Source organism: Cyprinus carpio, chromosome A7 (genome assembly GCF_018340385.1).
Source record: "Cyprinus carpio isolate SPL01 chromosome A7, ASM1834038v1, whole genome shotgun sequence".
Taxonomy (NCBI): domain Eukaryota; kingdom Metazoa; phylum Chordata; class Actinopteri; order Cypriniformes; family Cyprinidae; genus Cyprinus; species Cyprinus carpio.
This window is the reverse complement of record NC_056578.1, coordinates 29,773,269-29,793,768: the sequence shown is the minus strand read 5'-3', so window position 1 is coordinate 29,793,768 and position 20,500 is coordinate 29,773,269. Positions and strand designations below refer to the sequence as shown.

Here is a 20,500-nt window from a genome sequence, read left to right as displayed (position 1 = left end):
TGGCTTTGGACAAGGAAGAGGGAATTAAAATAAGCAGTTTTTATACCAAACCACAGGCTTTTAGTAGAAAAGAATGTCTGCTGAGCTATAAAAACACATACAGATGTTTTTCCAGTCACAAACAAAAGCCCACATGCACACAAATTACAAACACATTCAAATAAGTGTGATTCGCACACACAAAAACCTGATGATTATGGTACAGAGCTAAATGAGAGATATAAAAGAGAATTTTATATGAAAGAGACTTAATGACATGTTTGCTGTGCCAGTGCCCTGGTAAGAAAGTTTGGCTTGACTTGCATTCTTTCCCTGCACCACAATGTAAGGACAGGTCTACCAAAAGAGAGAAAGATCTACAGTATATAACCACAAAGAAAACCGAACATTTCTTACACTAGTTATGTATATATATAGTTTTTTCATTCAATTTTAAATGTCTATCTCTGATTTTACAGCAGTGGCATCTGAGACACATAACTCTTCCACACATTTTCCCTCTTTCAATCCTCCTCCTGTCGTCCTCCACGCCCCTAAACTCGCCCCTGTCCTCCGTTCCCTCACTGACTCGTTCTCTGTGCCTCTTTGAGAAGAAGGATGTGGGGTGATTTGATCATGTGGCATTTGGGGCTTCTGATTTTGGGGTTAGGATGGGTGCAAGGACAAAGCCAGACCAACTTCACAAGGTAAGTTCTTGAAGGCTTGTGTGTTTCTGTGCGTGCACGGCATGGCACATTTGTGTGTGTGTGTGTGTGTGAATGCAAGCGTTCAGCAGGAGGTCTTAATATTTAAGCTTTTCATAAAGCAGCAGAATTAATGATAAGTCAAGATAAGTTCAATTCAGGATAATTTTAAGTTATTATTATTATTATTATTATTAGCTGACCTCATACACACACTGTTTAAGAACTTTAAATTAAACATTTAGTTAGATTCTTAAGTTTTTGTGTGCCATAGTTTGTTATACAGCTATACATCTTAAAAGAGGGTCCATTGCTTTTTGTTATTATCATTATTGTCACTATAGTGATTCGTTTTTTAGTAATTATATTTAATTTAGTGATTAGAGTGTGCAATTACTCGGTAACCACTGAATCAAAATGTTAATTATTATATTACTTTAACAGGGAACTGGTGAGATGAATTCCTCGAATGTTATGTAAATCACAGGATTTTTTTTTTTAGTCGCACCTTCACACAGTTCATGTGATATGCTTTTATCTAAACAAGAAGTAATCTTAACATCGTGATTCTGGGCCATTTCAAGCATAGGCTTGTTTTACAGTATCAACAAAAATGTCCCAGTTGTCTTGTTGTAGAATCTTTATTACTCTGTGTTTTTCAGCTCAGGCTGTACAATGTTTATGACATGTCACAAAAACCACCACATTTGTTTCTTAGTCTTAATAATCGTTAAATTAATTCCTTATTTTGTAATCAGCCAATTAATGATGCCGTGTTAATTTCGTTAACGAAGACGACGACGAAAAATATTCGTTAACGAACATTTTTTCTGTGACGAAGACGAGACGTTGACGAGCTAAAAATAATACCTGATGAAATTATGACGAAATTTATGCCGCGTTTTCGTTAACTAGACGAGACTGGACTATAATGTTATTTGAGGACTACCAGACATTCAAAATGCATCCTATAGGCTTTTGTCTTTCAAAATGTGCGTCCCTGTCATTGGATTGCGATCAGGACGTTTGCATATCTAGTCAGTATAGCAGCCGCAGTGGATGGATAGACTACAAAAACGCGAACTAGCGATCTGAAACAATGGCCTCAGCACCCGAAGGGGTAGGGATAAGGTAACCAGACGTCCCGTTTTTCCCGGGAGTCACAATTCGTTGTCGATTAACTTTAAGTTAGTGAAGGCGGGATAGGTGAAATCACGCTGATAGAAGTGTTCTCTCTGTCGCGCGCGCGCACGCTCCACTTCCTCAGTTCTCATATACAGCGCGCAATCAGTTCTCAGCGCTCAAATACACACACAGCAGTCCAAATGTGTATCGTGTAGAGTATCTCACGTAAATACAGTAGGTTATGGATTAAGTGAACGTGAACAGGTGGGTGAAAACTGAACGTGTGTCAGTATTTTATGCATGCCTTCCGTCTTAAAAGGACAGCATTCCAAATTAAATACCTATCTGTCATTAATGTTAACCAACAAAAGATGTTAAATGAAATGTATACATGTTAAGTAAAACCTACAGTATCTGAAAAATTTGTTTAATTTGTATCTCTTTTGTATTTGTCTTATTGTGCTTCTTATATATATATATATATATATATATATATATATATATATATATATATATATATATATATATGAAAGTGTATATATATATTAGGGCTGTCAAATGATTAATCACGATTAATCACATCCAAAATAAAAGTTTTGTTTACATAATATATGTGTGTATACTGTGTATATTTATTATGTATATATAAATACACACACATACATGTATATATTTAAGAAGAATATGTTATGTTTATATATTAAATATATTTATATATAATATAAAATATAAGAATATAAATATATAAATGTATATACATGTAAATATTTTCTAAATATATAATTTATGTGTGTGTATTTATATATACATAATAAATATACCCTGTACACATACATATATTATGTAAACAAAACTTTTATTTTGGATGTGATTAATCGTGATTAATCATTTGACAGCCCTAATATATAGTATATATATATATATATATATATATATATATATATATATATATATATATATATATATACTATTTTTATTAGTTGCTCCTTTTTCACTTAAAGAGAAAGTTCACCCAAAAAGGAAAATTGTCATAATTTATTCAAGATTTTCCAAATTCAGTCCTTGATTAAAATTTCTCATAAGCTTAATTGATTTGGTCTAAAGAGAGAAGAATTAATGATTATTTTAATTTGAAAACTACATATAAAATCACTACCAAAATAAATTCTGGTAACTACAGTTTGGCTAAAGCTATTGACTAAAAGTAGTGACTAAAAGTTGACTAAAATGCAATGACTTTTTCGTCGACTAAAACTAGACTAAAACTATGAAAGACTCAAATGACTAAAATGTGACTAAGACTATTAAGCATTTTCGTCTCAAGACTAAGACTAAGACTAAATCAAAAACGCCTGCCAAAATTAACACTGTAATGATGTAGTTTTTGTCAGCTTATGCATGTGACCGGATAGATTTGCTGACAGACTGACTCATAAGGAAAACCATTATAAAAACGATGTTTAAATGAGTTCAGTGGTTCTCTCTGTAACCTCACACCTGAGCACGGCTGTTCAGCTAGCTGGCTGGGGTTTGTGTTTATTTCCTACTAATATGACAGAACTAGCAGTGTTAAAATATTGCAAGTACTATAAATGTGGGAACATGATCCAAAAACAACCCACTGAAGAAAGTAAATAAAGGATAAACACATCATATAAAGTATTTTAATAAGCAGTGAAGTTTGTGACTGATACTATTTAAAACGGTTTAAGTGTTTGTTTACGCATTTTTGTTCAAAAACTAAATGAATACAAAACATTTAGAATTGCTGTTCTTTTGAACTATCTATCAAAGAATCCTGAAATATAATTCAAATTGTTTTTACAAAAAATATAAAGTAGCACAACCTTTTTAAATATTTATAATAAGAAATATTAAAATGATTAAAATTGCAGATTTCAGAAGGTTCATATGACACTAAAGACCAGAGTAATGGTTAGTGAAAATTCAGCTTTGCCATCACAGGAATAAATTACATTGTATAATACATCTTAATAGAAAACCATCATTTTAAATAGTTATATTTCATAATATTACAGTAGTTACTGTGTTTTTGATCAAATAAATTCAGCTTTGTTGAGCATTAAATACTTCTTTTATAAAATACAATATATAATATAAAAATATTTATTATTATTATTATTATTATTATTAAATTTAATCAAGCTTTTACTGCATTAAACATCATTCTCATTCCTCCTCTATGCTCTCCAGGCCTATATTCCTGTGTGGTGGTCATTTGGTGACAGACTCAGGGTTTGTGGCTAGTGAGGGTTTCCCCTCTCATTACAAACCAAACTCCAAATGCACCTGGTACATCACAGTAAGTCCAGCACCTTCAGATTCTTTTGCTTCTCATTGTTTCAAACCTTGCGTTTTCATCCCGTCTCCTCTCCCATCAGGTTCCAGAAGGTCATGCTGTGATGCTCCAGTTCAGGATCTTTGATCTAGAGGCGGATCCCACCTGCCGCTACGACTACGTGGATGTCTATAATGGACACTCGTACACAGTGCAGAAACTGGGCCGCTTCTGTGGGACATTCCGACCCGGAGCCCTCATATCCACCTCCAACACCATGATGCTGGAGATGGCGTCTGATGGCAGCACAGGCGGAAGAGGATTTCTGGCTTATTTTAGTGGGGGGAAACCACATGTCGATGGTGGGATGACTTTAGTTACAGTTTTGTCTTTTGTCCCAGTAACACAATCCAAATGTAGTTTTTAGTGCTTGGCTTAATGTTAGTTGCTTAAATATCTATCTATCTTTCTAATTCTCTACCAGAGAATCAGTTCTGTGGTGGCAGACTGACAAAGTCTCAAGGTTCAGTGAAGACACCGAACTGGCCAGAATCTGATTACCCAGCAGGCATCAGCTGCTCTTGGCACATATCTGTGGAGCCCAACATGGTCAGCCTGCAAAGATCAATTCACATTTGTCTACTCTCAATCTGTTAAATCATTAGCAACCAAGTCATCCGAGAACTAATTATATTTAGGTTTACTTGAGTCGTGCTGCTATGGCATTTTGTGTATGTGGATGAATTTGAACTCTAGTGAATGTTTATGATGACAGCATAAACAGTACATGGGAGTGTATACTGTATGAAAGACCTCATTCAGTGCGTAAGGAAAGAGAGAGAGAGTGAGAGAGCAGCATGAAAAGTGCATGAAAGAACCTTTATACCTGTTTCAGAAAAATGTGCTTTTTACTTAACTACATATCAAAGTGTGTATATGTGTTTGTGTGCATCTGTACATGCCCAGGTGATTGAGGTCAAGTTTGAGAAGCTGGACTTGGAATTAGACACATACTGTCGTTATGACTACGTGGCCCTGTTCAACGGGGGCGAGACCGATGACTCTCGACGTATTGGCAAATTCTGCGGAGACATGGTTCCAGAGTGAGTGCAAACACAATGCACCAGATATCATTCCAATCTATTCATACACTATGACTTTTAATGAGTCCTTAAACCATTATTCTAAGGACAAGGGATTTTGTCATGTATCTACACAAGAAAAGGTTGTTGCTGACTTCTGCAAAGTCAGTCGTGCTAAGGAAAGCTTAGTGAAAGAATGTGCTTCCCAATTTGGAAATACTTTCTCTTTGCACAGTTATCCGTTTCAAAAATATGACCTTGGTACTTAAGAAGGTCCATGAAGCTCTTTATTCAAGCTCTGATAATGTTGGCTATTAACTTTAAAGATGCACTCTGTAATATATTCTTCTTAAAAAGCTTTTAATCCCAAATAAATGTTGCACAAAAATAGTGATAAATTCATGTGACATAGATACACATACATAGATTCTTTTTACATAGCAAAGAAACAGTCTTTTCTTTGTACTAAGTGTAAACAGTGTTAGATGCAGTTTATACTTACAGTGGCAGATACTATTAGCATCTCAGTGTATTGTATCACATTATAAATAGTATATTCTGTATATTTATAAAAATCAGTGGATACTACCTCATTGGCACATTACTTATTCCTATCCCTAAAGCCCACAAATAAAGCTTAATAACACTTAGATATTTTAAATCATGTTCACCCAACTGAGATGCAGTCATATCAGTAGCCCCCACCCCATCACATACTAAATGAGTCATGGTTACCTGCTAATAGCACATTACCCAGAAACTATTGCTTTGCCTGATGCTGCATCCATGCCACTAGGTGTCAGTATAAGTCCAAGACAGCTGTTATTACATTATTTTTTTTTAATAACAAACTAGTTGATTCTTGTATAACTGTGCTTGTTTTAGATTCACCTAATCCCATGTAGATCCCATTCAGAGTTGGGATACAACAGCCAAATACAGAAACACCTTTAAGACTGTTGTTGTAATATAAATAATATAAATAATGTCCAATAGATGATGCAGGGATGTAGGCCCTTAGTTAGCATCTCCCTGGTTACCTTGACAGAAAGCCAACAGGATTTTTCTATTGGCTTTTGGATTATTGCAGAAAATGAGCTCTGTCACCAAAAGGTTATGGTTCTTATTTTGTTCATCAAGATAAGTGGATAAACAAAGTGCGCCATGGTTGTACAACTTCAGTGTCACCACCTCTGAGCTTTCGGCAAACTCTTTGATATTTATTTAAAATCTACATTTTGGAAAGTTTGAGATTTTTAGTCACAAACAATCTATTTAGTCACTTAATAAAACGTATCATTGTAAAAATGTTGTTTTATATCTGTCAGTGTGGCTGTGACCAATGGAAACGAGCTGCTGGTGCACTTTGTATCAGATCTGAGTGTGACAGCTGCAGGCTTTATGGCTCACTACCGGAGTGTTCCCCGTGGCTCCCGCACAGCCACTGCTACCCTGGACACAGTACATGGGCCAAGAGTCGACACTTCATCTACTAAACCCATAACTCCATCAGCAAGACCTAAGCCTACACCAAAAGCTCCCTCAAGACCATCATCCAGACCAACTCCTAAGCCAAGATCAAAACCTACACCCAAGCCCAAACCTGTCAAACCTAATCAACCAACAAGATCTGGTACAAGAATCACACCAAAACCTGCTGTAAAAGTGCCAGTAAAACCTACACCTAAACCCACAGTTAGACCTCAACCGAAACCAGGGGCTACAGCAAAGCCAAAAGTAAAGCCTGGTGTCAAACCAACAACAAAGCCAAAGATCAGTCCCATCTCAAAACCTGGGAACAAAACAACAACAAAAGCAGGTACAAATGCTTATGTGTATGACCGTGCAATATATAGTTTTTCTCTGTTTGCTCTAGACTATGTTTATGATTTTATCTGTTTCTTCCAAGCCTCAGTGGGCAACCCACTGTGTTCCCTACCATGCAAGAGAATAGGCACCCTCGTGACCCGCTTCTGCCCCAGTCGTTTTGGTGAGTTGCTTCATTTATCAGCTCTCTCATCCTGCTATTTGTGTCTACTTTATTCTCCCCTTATTGCATGTCGCAGACATGAGCCCCAGGGGCATTTCTATAGACGCATAAGAAGATAGCCATTTTGAGGCTTTTAGTGCAGACAGCTGTTTGCACAGTAATGATGGCGTAATAGTGCTTTGAACAGTGCTTTGAGCAAACAGCTAATGCAACTGTCAGACCTTAAAACTATAATAATAATAATAATAATAATATGTTATTATTTATTATCATAAATAACCTGAATAACTATTACATTGTTAAAGCAATAAAACATTAAATTTCATTAAATATTAACCGCTATGGTAACACTTTATAATAACTTCCATTTATTAATCATTAACAAACATTATATAATGCCTAACAGATCATTAGTTAATATATATTCACATAGCTAGAAATATGCGATTATGTTTTTGTTAATGTTTACCAATGAACTATACTAAATATTACCTAATGATTAACATATGATTGTTATTGGAATGCTTACACTTTCAGTTTGTTGTGTAGACCTCTATTTACACATCTTAACAAATAGTCTGTTAATCATCTGTTCATGTTTTTGCAGTACCCAATCTAAAGTGGAAACTATTAATCATTTGCAAATGTTTATAAATGTTTACTAATCATTAATACCTTTATGAGCAGTCATCTCGATGGCAAAAAGTGTCCCGAAAGAGCTGAATTTACCCTATTCACTAATCATTTATTAATCATATGTTCATGTTTCTGCAGTAGCCAATCAAGTTGAAACTATTCATCATTTGTAAATGTTTATAAACGATAACTAATCATTTAGTTGGACTTTTAGCTACTGTAACAAGGTTTGTGTAAAGGGTTGCTGGTTGAGTTTTGCTAAATGCTTGCTAAAGACATAACAGTTTGGAATTTTTATGCAAAAAAATGCAACACTCACATTAGTATACTACTTTTCAGTATATCATTAAACACGATATTCCTTCAATCATAAATAAACGGGATAGCAGCAAACGTGTTGAGCATTAACGCAAGCTTTTAGTCGTTTTATAACATCTGTTATAATCATTTGTAGATTTTCAAAAAGTGCTTGATCATATGGAATTGATCATATTGAATAATTTTTTATTCGAATTGAAAGTTTAATATTGTAAGAATTTGAACTTACATGACATAATGATTTGTTTGAACATTATATAAACACATTATCTCATGTTTCTAACTCTTTGAATATATATTAACTAATGATCCATTAAGTATTATATAATGTTTGTTAATTATTTACTAATGAAAGTTATTATAAAGTCTTACCTTATTGTAGTTAATATTATTAATCACTACATATTTAATGCTTATAATTATTTATTAATAAGAATTTTTTTAGTTCATTAATTTTTTATTGGAATCTGCATGCAATTTTAGATTGTACATCAGAAGCATGCAATCATCTGTTTTCTCAAATGATCTTCCTTTGTATCTCCCACAGTATTGACCGGTAAAGTGACATCACTTACCCCTGGATCTCAAGGAAGTGCTGAAGTTGAGGTGTCCATCATTAAGGTCTACAAGGCAGGTAGACTTCAGTTCAGAAAGAGAGGACCCACCACGTCTGCCACACTGACCGCAACATGCATGAAGTGTCCAGCACTGCGTAAAGGTGAAAGAAACACACACAAAACCAGTTCAACCACAAGCAATCTTGCATGACTCGTCTTCTATCACTGTACAACATTTAAGAATATCTCACTGGTTCATATTTTTGATCATTACACTGACCTTTTGTTTTTGATAGTTTAATAATCATTGTGAATTTACTTCATAGGAGTGAACTATGTGCTGATGGGCCAGGTGAATGGCGAAGGTCTTGGCATTCTGACCCCATCCAGCTTTGCTCTTCAGTATAACTCAGTGCATGACAAAACACTGGCCAACCTCGCAAAGAAAACATGTTGACCCTGACCAATCACAATGGAGGAAACAAGCCGAATCCCCCCTACTCTGGTCTACTTTAATCATAACCTTGTCAGGCAGGGAAAGGTCAAGTCAAATAAACCAAATCCTTAATTATGAATTGCATTTTTTATATAACTAGGAACAATATATGAGTAAACAGTTTAAGTAAATATTCTAATACTAAGAGAACAGAAGATTCAGAAAGCTGTGGTATGTTATGCATCACGCCAGAACCTTTCAGTCATATTCAGGGTATAAAGTACAGGCTGATTTGCCATTTTATGTTTAATGTGCATTATTAGGTCTGTTTGATGCATTATGTAAACATTTGACATCGCACAATGTATTCATTATAAATTATAAAGCTCCTTTAATTAAAGATTGATGATGTGAATTATTAATTTATCAACCTTTAACTTTTAATCAGAAATCAATACTAATTAACTTTAACTATACATAAAATTTTTCTTGTTTTAAGTATTTGATGAGTGTATATTTCTATGACAAACAAAAAACAAAAAAGATTGTGTCAAAGCAACTGAACAACATTAATTAGGAAAACAGTGTGTCAATAATACAAAATGACAGTTAAAGGCAGTTCATCATTGAATTCAGTGATGTCATCATTCAGCTCAGTTTCAGTTTAAATGGTATCTGTGCAATAATTTGCAATCAAGTCAACGATATCGCTGTAAATGAAGTGTCCCCAACTAAGCAAGCCAGAGGCGACAGCGGCAAGGAACCAAAACTCCATCAGTGACAGAATGGGGAAAAAAAACCTTGGGAGAAATCAGGCTCAGTTGGGGGGCCAGTTCTCCTCTGACCAGACGAAACCAGCAGTTCAATTCCAGGCTGCAGCAAAGTCAGATTGTGCAGAAGAATCATCTGTTTCCTGTGGTCTTGACCCGGTGGCCCTAAACCATAACTGCTAGTCATATCTACAATACCGGTCAGAAGTTTGGGGTCATATGTTAATGTTTCTTAAAGTCTCTCACTCTCACCAAGGCTGCATTTATTTGATAAAAAAAAAAAAAAAAAAAAAAAAAAAAAAAACATAATATTGTGAAATATTACCATGTAAAATGTTTAATATTTAATAATTTATTCCTGTGATGACAAAGCTATACTCCAGTCTTCAGTGTCACATGATTGTTTAGAAATTATTCTAATATGCTGATTTGGTCCTCAGGAAAATATTTCTTATTAATATCAGTTTTGAAAAAGTTGTGCTGCTTAATATTTTAGTGATAACCATGATACAGGATTCTTTGATGAATAGAAAGTAAAAAAAAATAAAATAATAATAATAATAATTAATACATCCTTGCTGAATAAAACTATTAATTTCTCTTAAAATGCTACTGTAATTTTATTACACTACCCTTGGCTACATACACTCAAAGAACACTCATGTCAGGACATGTATGTTTTGACAACACGGTGCAAAGAGCCACAGAGGATTTCCTCCTTGAACAAAGTGTTCCATGCCAATAGAAAACAAACAGCTGTGTGTCTCCATCAAGTGGACACATCTAGAATGAGGTGTTGTTTAATGTCTGCAGTGTACTGGAAAAGACACACACACACACACACACACACACACACACACACACAAACATGGATATGTAAATGAAAATATAGGCAAATTCACACCTGCAGAGTGCAGACATGGAAATGTGAACATGACATCCTTCTCTCAAAGGATTTCTCAGCTTAACATTTGACCAAAAGCACTTATTTTTGTGATTTTAACGTATCTTATACACATAAATATACCGCACACGTACATATTCTTTTAAAAAGAAACAGACAGCCCTGATATACCATTTAAATTTATTGATCTCTATTTTCGTCTTTTGATACAGACTGAAATAGAAGCAGTACAATAACTCATATAACTTACATATTAATATCCACTAAATTGAAGTATTCTAGTGTTATGTTCTACATCTTAAGCCTACATCTTAATAAGTAAGATATATCAGCATGATCTACTTAAGTAAACCATGATGATAAACTCACACTACAGCAGTGGGCATCCAGCATAGTTTCCAGTTCATTAAGAAAACTAGAACCTGTCTTCTCCCCTGAGAACTACAACTGTTCTAGACAAACTGTTCTAGAACTAGAATTTCTAATCAAGCTGTTTTAAACACAGTTTTTGAATTTTCACATTTTGGTGTTTTCTCCAGAGCAAATACATTTGAGACAGGTTTAGTCTCTTGTACATCTGATCTGTATAACTATATATCTAAATACAGAAGTGAGGTGTTAGCATAAGCCAAGCATAAAGTTTGCAGACTTGCATGATGGAAAACAAAATTCGCAAACAGCCCAACAATGCTCTGACAAAATTGCTGAAACCTTCTGATTTTTTTACAGACAACCCAGCTCAATATATTAAAACAAGATAAAAATGTACATTGGGTCCCTGTCAAGATCACAGACTAGAGCAGACACAAGAAGTTATTTATGTCCAAATCATATATTCTGTCTAGATTTTAATACTATGCTTGTGCAACACAGTGCAATGTAACAAATTCTTTATCTCATTATATGATAGAACAGTATTAAGTATGAACCTTTCAAAACTCAAGTTATTAAAGGGATACTCCACCCCAAAATGAAAATTTTGTCTTAATCACTTACCCCCATGTTGTTGAAAACAAAAATAACGACTTTATTCAAGAATTCCTGTCAACAGTCTCTCTATATCACCGTATGCTGCATGTGCTCTTCTGTATCAGCCACGCCACAAGGATGCACTGTTTTCTTTCAAATCACAGCTAAATACATGTAGAAACAGCGCATCCTTGTGGCGCGGATGATACAGAAGAGCATACATAGCATGCGGTGAAATGGAGAGAGACAGAGGAGACTGTTGACAAAGAAATTGTTGAATAAAGTCGTTATTTTTGTTTTCTTTGCTTACAAAAAGTGTTCCCATCGCTTAATATAACCCAGATTGCACGTCTGATGGCAGATGGAGTATTCTGACGATGACTTTCATACATTTATGGACCTTGACACTGTTATTTACTTGGAAGTCTATGGGACAGTCACAGGCCTCCCGGTTTTCATCCAAAATATCTTAAATTGTGTTCCGAAGATGAACGGAGCTTTTTACAGGTTTGGAATGACATGGGTGTAAGTGATTAATGACAAAATTTTCATTTTGGGGTGGAGTATCCCTTTAATGAATAACTAATGAATCCCTGTGAATGATGGAATACATAAAAGACAAAAAAAAAAAAAAAAACTATAATATGTCCTTACACCTATTGCAATTATTCGGCATAACTGACTTTGAAATTGGAGGACAGAACAACAAAGACATAACATCTTTTTTGACAGCCACTACATCTGATTCATCAATGACCCCAATTTGTCATTCACAGCAACAGAAAGACATGTTCACAAAGAAATTCACATATATTGTTAAACCACACCAATCTCTCAGACTAAATAACCTGTATGTTTTGTCAACAGGTGTTTCATTAAAGCACTTTTCACACTCTCTTATAAGAGAACCACTTACTGAAAGTATCTTATTGGATGAAAGAAAATTAAACTACTCAGCAGAAAGACCAGTGACAACTCAAGGCTGTATGCAGTACAACAAGTTACACTTTCTAGAAGTTATTAATAACTACGATTTACTACAGACATTTTTGTGTAGCGCATCACTACAGTTAACCTGTGTTTTTCAAAACTGGCCTTTACATGTAAAAACAGTACTTGTTGATATGTTTTTCAAACAATGGTATGGCTTTGTCTTCGCCAAGGCCTTCAAATGTCAAGTCATAGAGAAGCGTATACAATCAATAACAATGCATAGTTACAGTAGATTAAAATATAGCATTTCAACTGAAATCTACAGTTACTACCTATGCTGCCACACACCTTAATTAAGGTCTATAATCTATAGTAATGACAATATAGAGTGAAATGTAATGTTTATTAAAAACTGTGAAGGGGTGTAGTTTAGCACTACAGTGATGTAAAAGCAGCATGTAAACACCACTTTCATTTCCCTTTGTTTCAAACATTTTGGCTAATCCTATTTGTGTTTGTCTGCTCTTCCTGTTTGAAGGGTTTGTTAAAAAGAGGGTGGAAATGTGAGTGGGCAGATGAGAGAAAAAACGAGACAGTGATAAATAGATAGACTGAGAAAGAGAATTTCAGTGATGAAGAGTGTTACAATATAAGGTGTCCTAGTATCAATAATGCAATAATGCATCATGCGTCATGCACCCCTCTTGAGTGAAACCTTTCTGAACTTTCTTGAAAGTTCGCTCAGCAATACAGCCCCTAGGGAGCAAACGTGGCAGAGTTAGCTTGCTGATTACAGAGTAGCAAGGACTTTGACCACCTGACAGCAAAAAACAGCCTCCCTCCAAAGTCCTTACAATGAAACCTGCTAAAACATTCACAGTTTTTGTCAATTAATGCCTACGGTGCACTTTTTTTCTGCGGCTATATCAAACTTAAAGGGACAGTTCACCCAAAATGAAAATTATGTCATCATTTACACACCTTTGTTTCATGACAAACCTTTCTTTCTTCTGTGGAACGCAAAGGCTTAAGATTTGATCTCTTCATCGTACAAAGTGAAGAAGACTTGGAATATACCAGTGTAGTCATATGGATTAATTTCATGTCCTTCTTAGAGCTTGAAAGTTCTGGGTCCTATTCATAAAAAATCTAATATTTTGTGTTTCGCAAAAGAAAGAAAGCCAGATGAATTTTTAAACAACGTTAGGTTCAGTAATAATGAAAAAATATCATTTTTGGGTGACCAATCCATTTTAGTGATACTGCAGAAATCATTAAAACATAATTCAAAGTAAAATCCAAAACAAGAACTTTAATCCTGACCAGCATGCAGTGCCTCCTAATGTCCCTTTAGCTTTTTTTGCTCTGGTTGGTAGATCTGATATGCCTGCCAACCAAACCAGGCTATGATACATGCTATGCATCCCTGCAGGAGCACCATGACCCCATAGGTGGACCAGAGTGTTGGTCCAGGAAGCCTGGGTGGGGTTGCAGATGATAGTACCAAAGTTGGGTTGAGAAGCAGGGCCCACATCTCCACTTTGATCATTTGCAGCTCATCCAGTATCGACAGGAACGTGCAGCAATGGAACCACTGATGGCTGTGACCCCAGATATCAAAGTTCCCTGGAGAAAAACGTTCTGGGATCTTACTGATATTGAAGAGGGCAGATACCACCAGCCAAAAGCAATGGCGGTAGAAGAAGGCAGCCATGGTGGAGAACAGATGAGGGGAGGAGGATGACAGAGAGCTCGCAGAGGGACTCAGGAGACGGTAGAAGACAGGAGTGGAGGAGACGAAAAATGGAAGGAGGAAGACAAGGGTGCGGACAGCATATCGGTACTTCCACCAGCACTGTCTGGTGTTACAGCAGGTGATGACGCATATGATAGCGACCAGACAGGAGGATGGGATGTAGAGGCTTTCAAAGAAGAGTTGGACCTGAGTGGGAGAAGATGCAGAGGGCCAAGACTCTTCATCAGAGTTCAGGCTCTGCCTTCGAGTAGAGTTCTGTCCCTCAAATCCAATCTCTGGTATTCCTGCTTGAGGATGGATGTAGTAGTAATATGCCAGTGAGGAACCCACTGTATACGCACTAATAGTCCCATAGTCCACAAAGAAACAGATTTCACGAATGATGAGTGACATGGAGTTGAGGAGATGAGCCAGACTGCTGCCTAGCAGCAGGTACAACACCCCCAGGAAGTAGTTCCAGAAAGGGTAGAAAAAAGGATTGCTAGGTTCAGGCGCATCTTCCCACGTGAAAACCTCCAGAAAGTGAAAGGTGAACACGAAGATGGGGAGGAAGTGTGTCCAGAAGTTTCCAGTCTCATTGGTGGGACGAAAAGCAGAGACTAGGCACTGCCATAGACTGTAGTTGGGGAAACGATAACCAGACAGAATGAAGTTCTCAGTCACTCTTGGTGGAACGTCAGTGTGACGTAGTAATGGAAGTGACCACATGACTGGACCGAGAGATAAATTCACTGATTAGCAATAAAAATACCTCCTGAGCTTAGAATCATTGTTGAATTAGATTCACTGAACTGATAACATGTATAGCTAGCACTACGATGTTGTATGTATTCGTTACATAACTAGTATTGCTTAGAGAAGGCTTGACTATCAAACTCGATGACATCACAGAGACAACTGTCATTTTGATAATCCTTTAGACGCTTTTATGGAGTTCATGTGCAGATTTCAGATGGCAAAAATCTCATGGCTCAATCCAAATCCCATCAGGATGTGCTGAAATGACTGTGGTTTTAGCTGAAATAAATAATCCTGCTGCTGCAAGTGCAAAGGTCAATGGCTCCAGGGTCCCTTTTTTCCGTTAGGTCAAGTCTTTAGTTTTACCTGCATGGTACATTCGTCTTAAAACAATTACGATTTTTAAAGAATTAATAATAAATTAAAAAGCAATCGCGGAGGAAGCCTCTTTGTCGCTGTTCAAGTCTTCCAAGTGAACGATACGGCCGTGACGTTCATGTCACCTGAGGTCCACACGACTTCGGTCACACATATGAGCAAATAGTGAGCTGCTTTTCAGTTCGGAAGGTCTCTTTTGGATCTCACTGCGGCTGCATCTCCCGCATTAAAGCTTTTGAAAGTAGGTCATGTGGGACACGGTCGGACACCGACCTGTCACTGAAAACGAGTGCCACCCCTCAGTGTATTATTCATACTCCGCCGTGATAAATCATCGGCCAGATCGCGTGCTGTCTCATATGAAGATGCACTGCTGGAACGTTAGATTAGTTGATGATCTCGAAAAAAGCCGTTTCATGCAGTCTCGCAGCGGCGTTTTAAATCAGAATTGGAACAGAGAACATTTCTCACGGTTCAGCTGTCTGTGTGGCGGCTAGTTCCTCTATTTTCGCCCATGTTAAATGCAGTTGTGCTGCTTTAAACGTCTCTTCGCTCCACATTCGCATTGCGGTGCTGTGTAATCCGGCACGAGATCTTTCCAGGAAGGAGATTCGTTTCTGCTCGACAGCACTTCTAAATAAACAGTCAACCGGCGTCCAGTCCCTTTATCCTTAGATAATAGATTGCCAGTTTTGCTCAGATGCCGGCTGTGAGGTGCTGTCGGACTGTCTGTCGCTCTCTAATCAGGATGGAAGCAACGCAGCTCTTTAACGTGATGTGTGTTTTGCGGTCCTTTGAAGTGTACGACAAATTCTCCGTCTACAGACAGTCTCTCTCTCTCTCTCTTTCTCTCTCTCTCTCTCTCACACACACACACACACACACACACACACACACACACAGGCACTTGTATCTATCTATAATGTCAAATGACAGTTTTGTATTTTAGGGAAACCTGTTTGTTTTAAACTTTAAACATTTTGACCAATTGGGCAAGCTTTTTTTATATAGCTATGCCACAGACAAAAAAAAAAAAACTTGTGCATACATTTAAACTACTTTATATTTTGTATAAATATGATACATGTAGTCAACTGTAAATTGATATACTACAGATATACCTAATACCTAAGTACTACAGAAAAAAACTGTTGCTAACTGCTTTCTGTGTGTTTTAAAGTGGCTCAGACTGCAAAGGAAAATCGACCTTTTTTTGTTTACACGTGCCACAATATCCATTCTGTCTCATGTGAGCAAAAACAGATTTGTTACAGTAAACGCAGCCTTATTTACACAATACAGTGCTCCTATCACCTCTCTTCTGCTTCAATAGACAGGAAAGAGAAGGGGGAACAGAAAGGATCTCAAGCCAGAACCCAAACTCATGTAATGAACTCAGTTTATTTTAGCTTACTAGCAATAAAACACTATTTGAATCACCCAATACACATACTTAGGCAGTCTGAATTCTTCATAATGATACAGTATCATAACATTTCATGAAACCATTCTGTCACAGCTAACAGCAGACGGTTAACCTGTTAGCTTCTCTGTTCAATTACTGTATGCACAGCACACACCCATCTGAACTCCTGAGTCCTCCAGCATATAGCAGTCTATAGTGTAACCATGACAGGTGGGCCTATGGGCAGTGAGTTATGAGAATAGTGCTACCATAAGAGAATATAGTTTTTTTTTTTTTACACAGGCCAACTGTTGGGTCAGCTGGAAAACTGGGCAGCAAATGTCTGGTTGTGGGGATTTTGGATTATTTCTAAAGCATGTTGTGATGGGACAGTATTTGTCATTTGTCAGTGGTCACTTAAGGTAAAATAATCATCCACTCATATCATAAACATGACTTTTAAAAAAGTAGCAGCAGTAGTAGTAGCAGTAGTAGTAGTTTAAAAAATGAATTACTCCTCTGAAGATAATCCTTTAGAATATTAACCAATATCCATATTTTATTTAGACATTTGAATAAAATATTTAACATATTTTCCTGTCATTTAAATGTGAATAGGTCAGCTGGCTTTGTGTGGGCATACTGTAGTCCCTATACATACAGTTTTTAATACATGTCCTTCAGAATACTGCCATTTTTGGAGCAATATAAAAACAAATGCCATCTATACTGACGTTTATGCATATGTATATAGGGCTGTCACGATATCAGATTTTTGACTACATGATTATCGTGACCACAAAAATTCACAATAACGATATATCATGATATAGAAATCTTGAAAAATAAAAAAATAAATAATGCTCTCAGTGTTTTTTTTTTCCTTTTTTGACTAATGAATCACAACATTGCATACAAAAAGAACAATTGCACTAAACAGAAGAGACTATAATGCTAACTTTTTAGTTTACAGCATCAAAGTACATTTTATGAGAATAACAACATATTTTTTTTCTCCAAACGAGTGTTTTAAATAACTTCCTTCTGTGAACTGATTCTTATCACAGAAGTAGGCAGAAATTATACTATTTTATAGTATCCTATGCAGCGATTATCCTATATATTAATATCATTATTAAAATACCTGAGATGGCTTGAATAACATACTGTTGCAATCATGTGTTAAGACATGTGTCTTAATGTTTCATTATATAAAACATTTCTTTCTGCATTTTACACATCTACAGCAATAGCTGGATGATACAGGTAATGGAACGTCATAAGTTCTATTACTCCTATAAGTCTTTCTTATGGACTTTCTGTGCAAGAGCGTCATGTATGAATGAAACCAATTACATGTGAGAGTTTAGCATTTCATAATGGTGTCAGCAAGAAATATTGCTGCTGTATTTTCTATTTTCACTGTGATCTTTGGGTAGTTAGGGGGTGAGCTTTGCTGTGTGGCAGTGATGATTGACTGGCTGCTGTGTATTTGGTGGCCACCGGCCTGAGGATTAGCCAGGAAAGGCCTCTGTGGGTATTGAAGTATAGTTTATAGATGAGATGAAAGATTAATTCAGTACCTATTGAGGTGAAATGGGAGTAGATGGGAGAAGATCAGATGTGTCGCCATAGTTATCAGATGAAAACCACAGATTTCGCCCTTCAGCAGAGTTCATGCTTCACATACAGTACAGAACAAAACAAAACTAAGATCAAATGCAAAGCCCCCAGCGCTCTAATACTGCAAACAAGTTGAGACTGGTTCTCATCTGCGAGACTCAAGTTGTCAGGTATTTAAAGGCATGTTTACTTAAGGGTTTTAGCATTTAAATATTGCCATTCATCCATTTGCTGTATCAAGTGGCAGTATGTAAAACATATTTCACAAAAAAAAAAAAAAAAAGAATGCTATGGTGATGATTTATTTTATATGTTAAATCCTGTATCAGTGTCAATGGAAGTAAATTGTTCCCTCAAAGACCTTGATAGGACATTGGAAAGGGGTAATAGGATAAGAGGATAAGAACTGCCCCCTGTGGAAGTTTACAGAATTACATGAATGACTACACCAACAACATACAGTACTGTATGATAAAGGCAAATGTACTGTTGAATAGTGCTAAGACATAAGATAACAAACAGATGGATGGCCAAATGCACATGAATTTCAGAAGAGGAAGAACAGATGTGTGTTTGTGCCACCTGATGCCTGGGGGGCACTGATCCACGTGACATACGAGGGATCGTCGGTCTGAATCCTGCAGAGGTACATGACCACACAGGTTTCGAATAGTCTTCGCAACATGCTTTGTGAGTGATGCATTGTGGTTTTCGGGTCATTCAAAAAGATCATGCAGATCATGCAGTTCTTTCTATCTTACATTAAAAGCTGTTGAATTGAATACACACACACTGACATCCCATATCCAGATACATACTCACCAATTATCAGGTCTGGTTGTGGACCCTGGTGCATCTAAAAACAGGGCTCAAAAATAAGATTTTTTTTTTTTCTTCTTTTCTGCATACACTATAATTTTAGATTTCCATTGGCCCTGCCAAATGTTTTCTGGTCCAAAAATTATATATATATATATATATATATATATATATATATATATATATATATAATATATATATTATATATATATATATAATGTTAACCTGTTTTAACAAAAAGTTATAATGCAATTCAGACAGTATTTAATATTTGTTTTAAATTTTTATCTTATTCTGAATGATGCTTTCAAGAGCATCACAAGACATGCTTGCAGTTTGGCTTGGTAGTTTTTGATCTTAGTCAAGTAGTTACCAAAGAAAACCGAATATTTACACTTGTAAGACAAAAAAAAACAAAAGAAAATACATGATCATCAAATGTAAGTTGTAAAAAAAAACAAAAAAAAAAAAACAGCACTGACCTTACTGGGCAAGTGCCATTTCTTTCAAAAAAAGTTCAAAGGTCACCTGAGGGAGAATATTGGGTAGAAAGATAATGGTGTAAACAGGATATTAAATTCTAAAATCATCCTTTGTTTTAAAGGACAGATAACATAATATACAAAGCAGGGAAATGAGGAAATGATGAACTGAGAGGTCAAAGTATATTCTAATCACCTGTTTTAACACATGCTGTTCCTGAGCTAATCGCAGTTTTCAAAAGGTGCAACCAGTGCTTATTCAGGACAAAGAGGTCGATAAAGTAGAGGAGTATAAATACCTTGGAACCATTTTTGATAAAACCTTAAAGATTCAGCAGAATACAGATGCTTTTACCAAGAAAGGTTCACCAAAGAATTTTTGCCCTGAGGAAATTAAACGCTTTCTGTGTACAAATATCTATATTGAGTGCATTTTATAATACTTTTATTGAGAGCATCTTGAGTTTTTCATTCATATGCTGGTTTCTATCTCTTTCTATAAAGAATAAAAATTGCCTCCAAACTAAGTCTTGCTCAAAACAACTGGTGTGCCACTGCGGAGCCTAACTGAATTTTATGAGCAGCAAGTGATAAGGA

General features: G+C 36.1%; 2 protein-coding genes across 2 annotated transcripts; one reads left to right on the top strand and one right to left on the bottom strand.

Annotated features, from left to right (window-relative positions):
• The first annotated feature begins 533 nt into the window (after positions 1 to 533).
• Positions 534 to 9,265, top strand: LOC109053670 (procollagen C-endopeptidase enhancer 2-like). The gene is made up of 9 exons (XM_042760792.1): positions 534 to 686; positions 4,023 to 4,131; positions 4,211 to 4,469; positions 4,592 to 4,716; positions 5,074 to 5,210; positions 6,518 to 7,008; positions 7,099 to 7,179; positions 8,681 to 8,851; positions 9,017 to 9,265. The coding sequence occupies exons 1-9, from the start codon at positions 598 to 600 to the stop codon at positions 9,145 to 9,147; spliced, it is 1,593 nt and encodes a 530-aa protein (XP_042616726.1). The 5' UTR covers positions 534 to 597; the 3' UTR covers positions 9,148 to 9,265.
• Positions 9,266 to 12,222: 2,957 nt separating this feature from the next.
• LOC109101470 (membrane progesterone receptor epsilon-like) lies at positions 12,223 to 16,405 on the bottom strand. Its single transcript, XM_042760788.1, has one exon. It carries the CDS (start codon positions 15,164 to 15,166, stop codon positions 14,042 to 14,044), a length of 1,125 nt encoding a protein of 374 aa, XP_042616722.1. The 5' UTR covers positions 15,167 to 16,405; the 3' UTR covers positions 12,223 to 14,041.
• Positions 16,406 to 20,500: the final 4,095 nt, after the last annotated feature.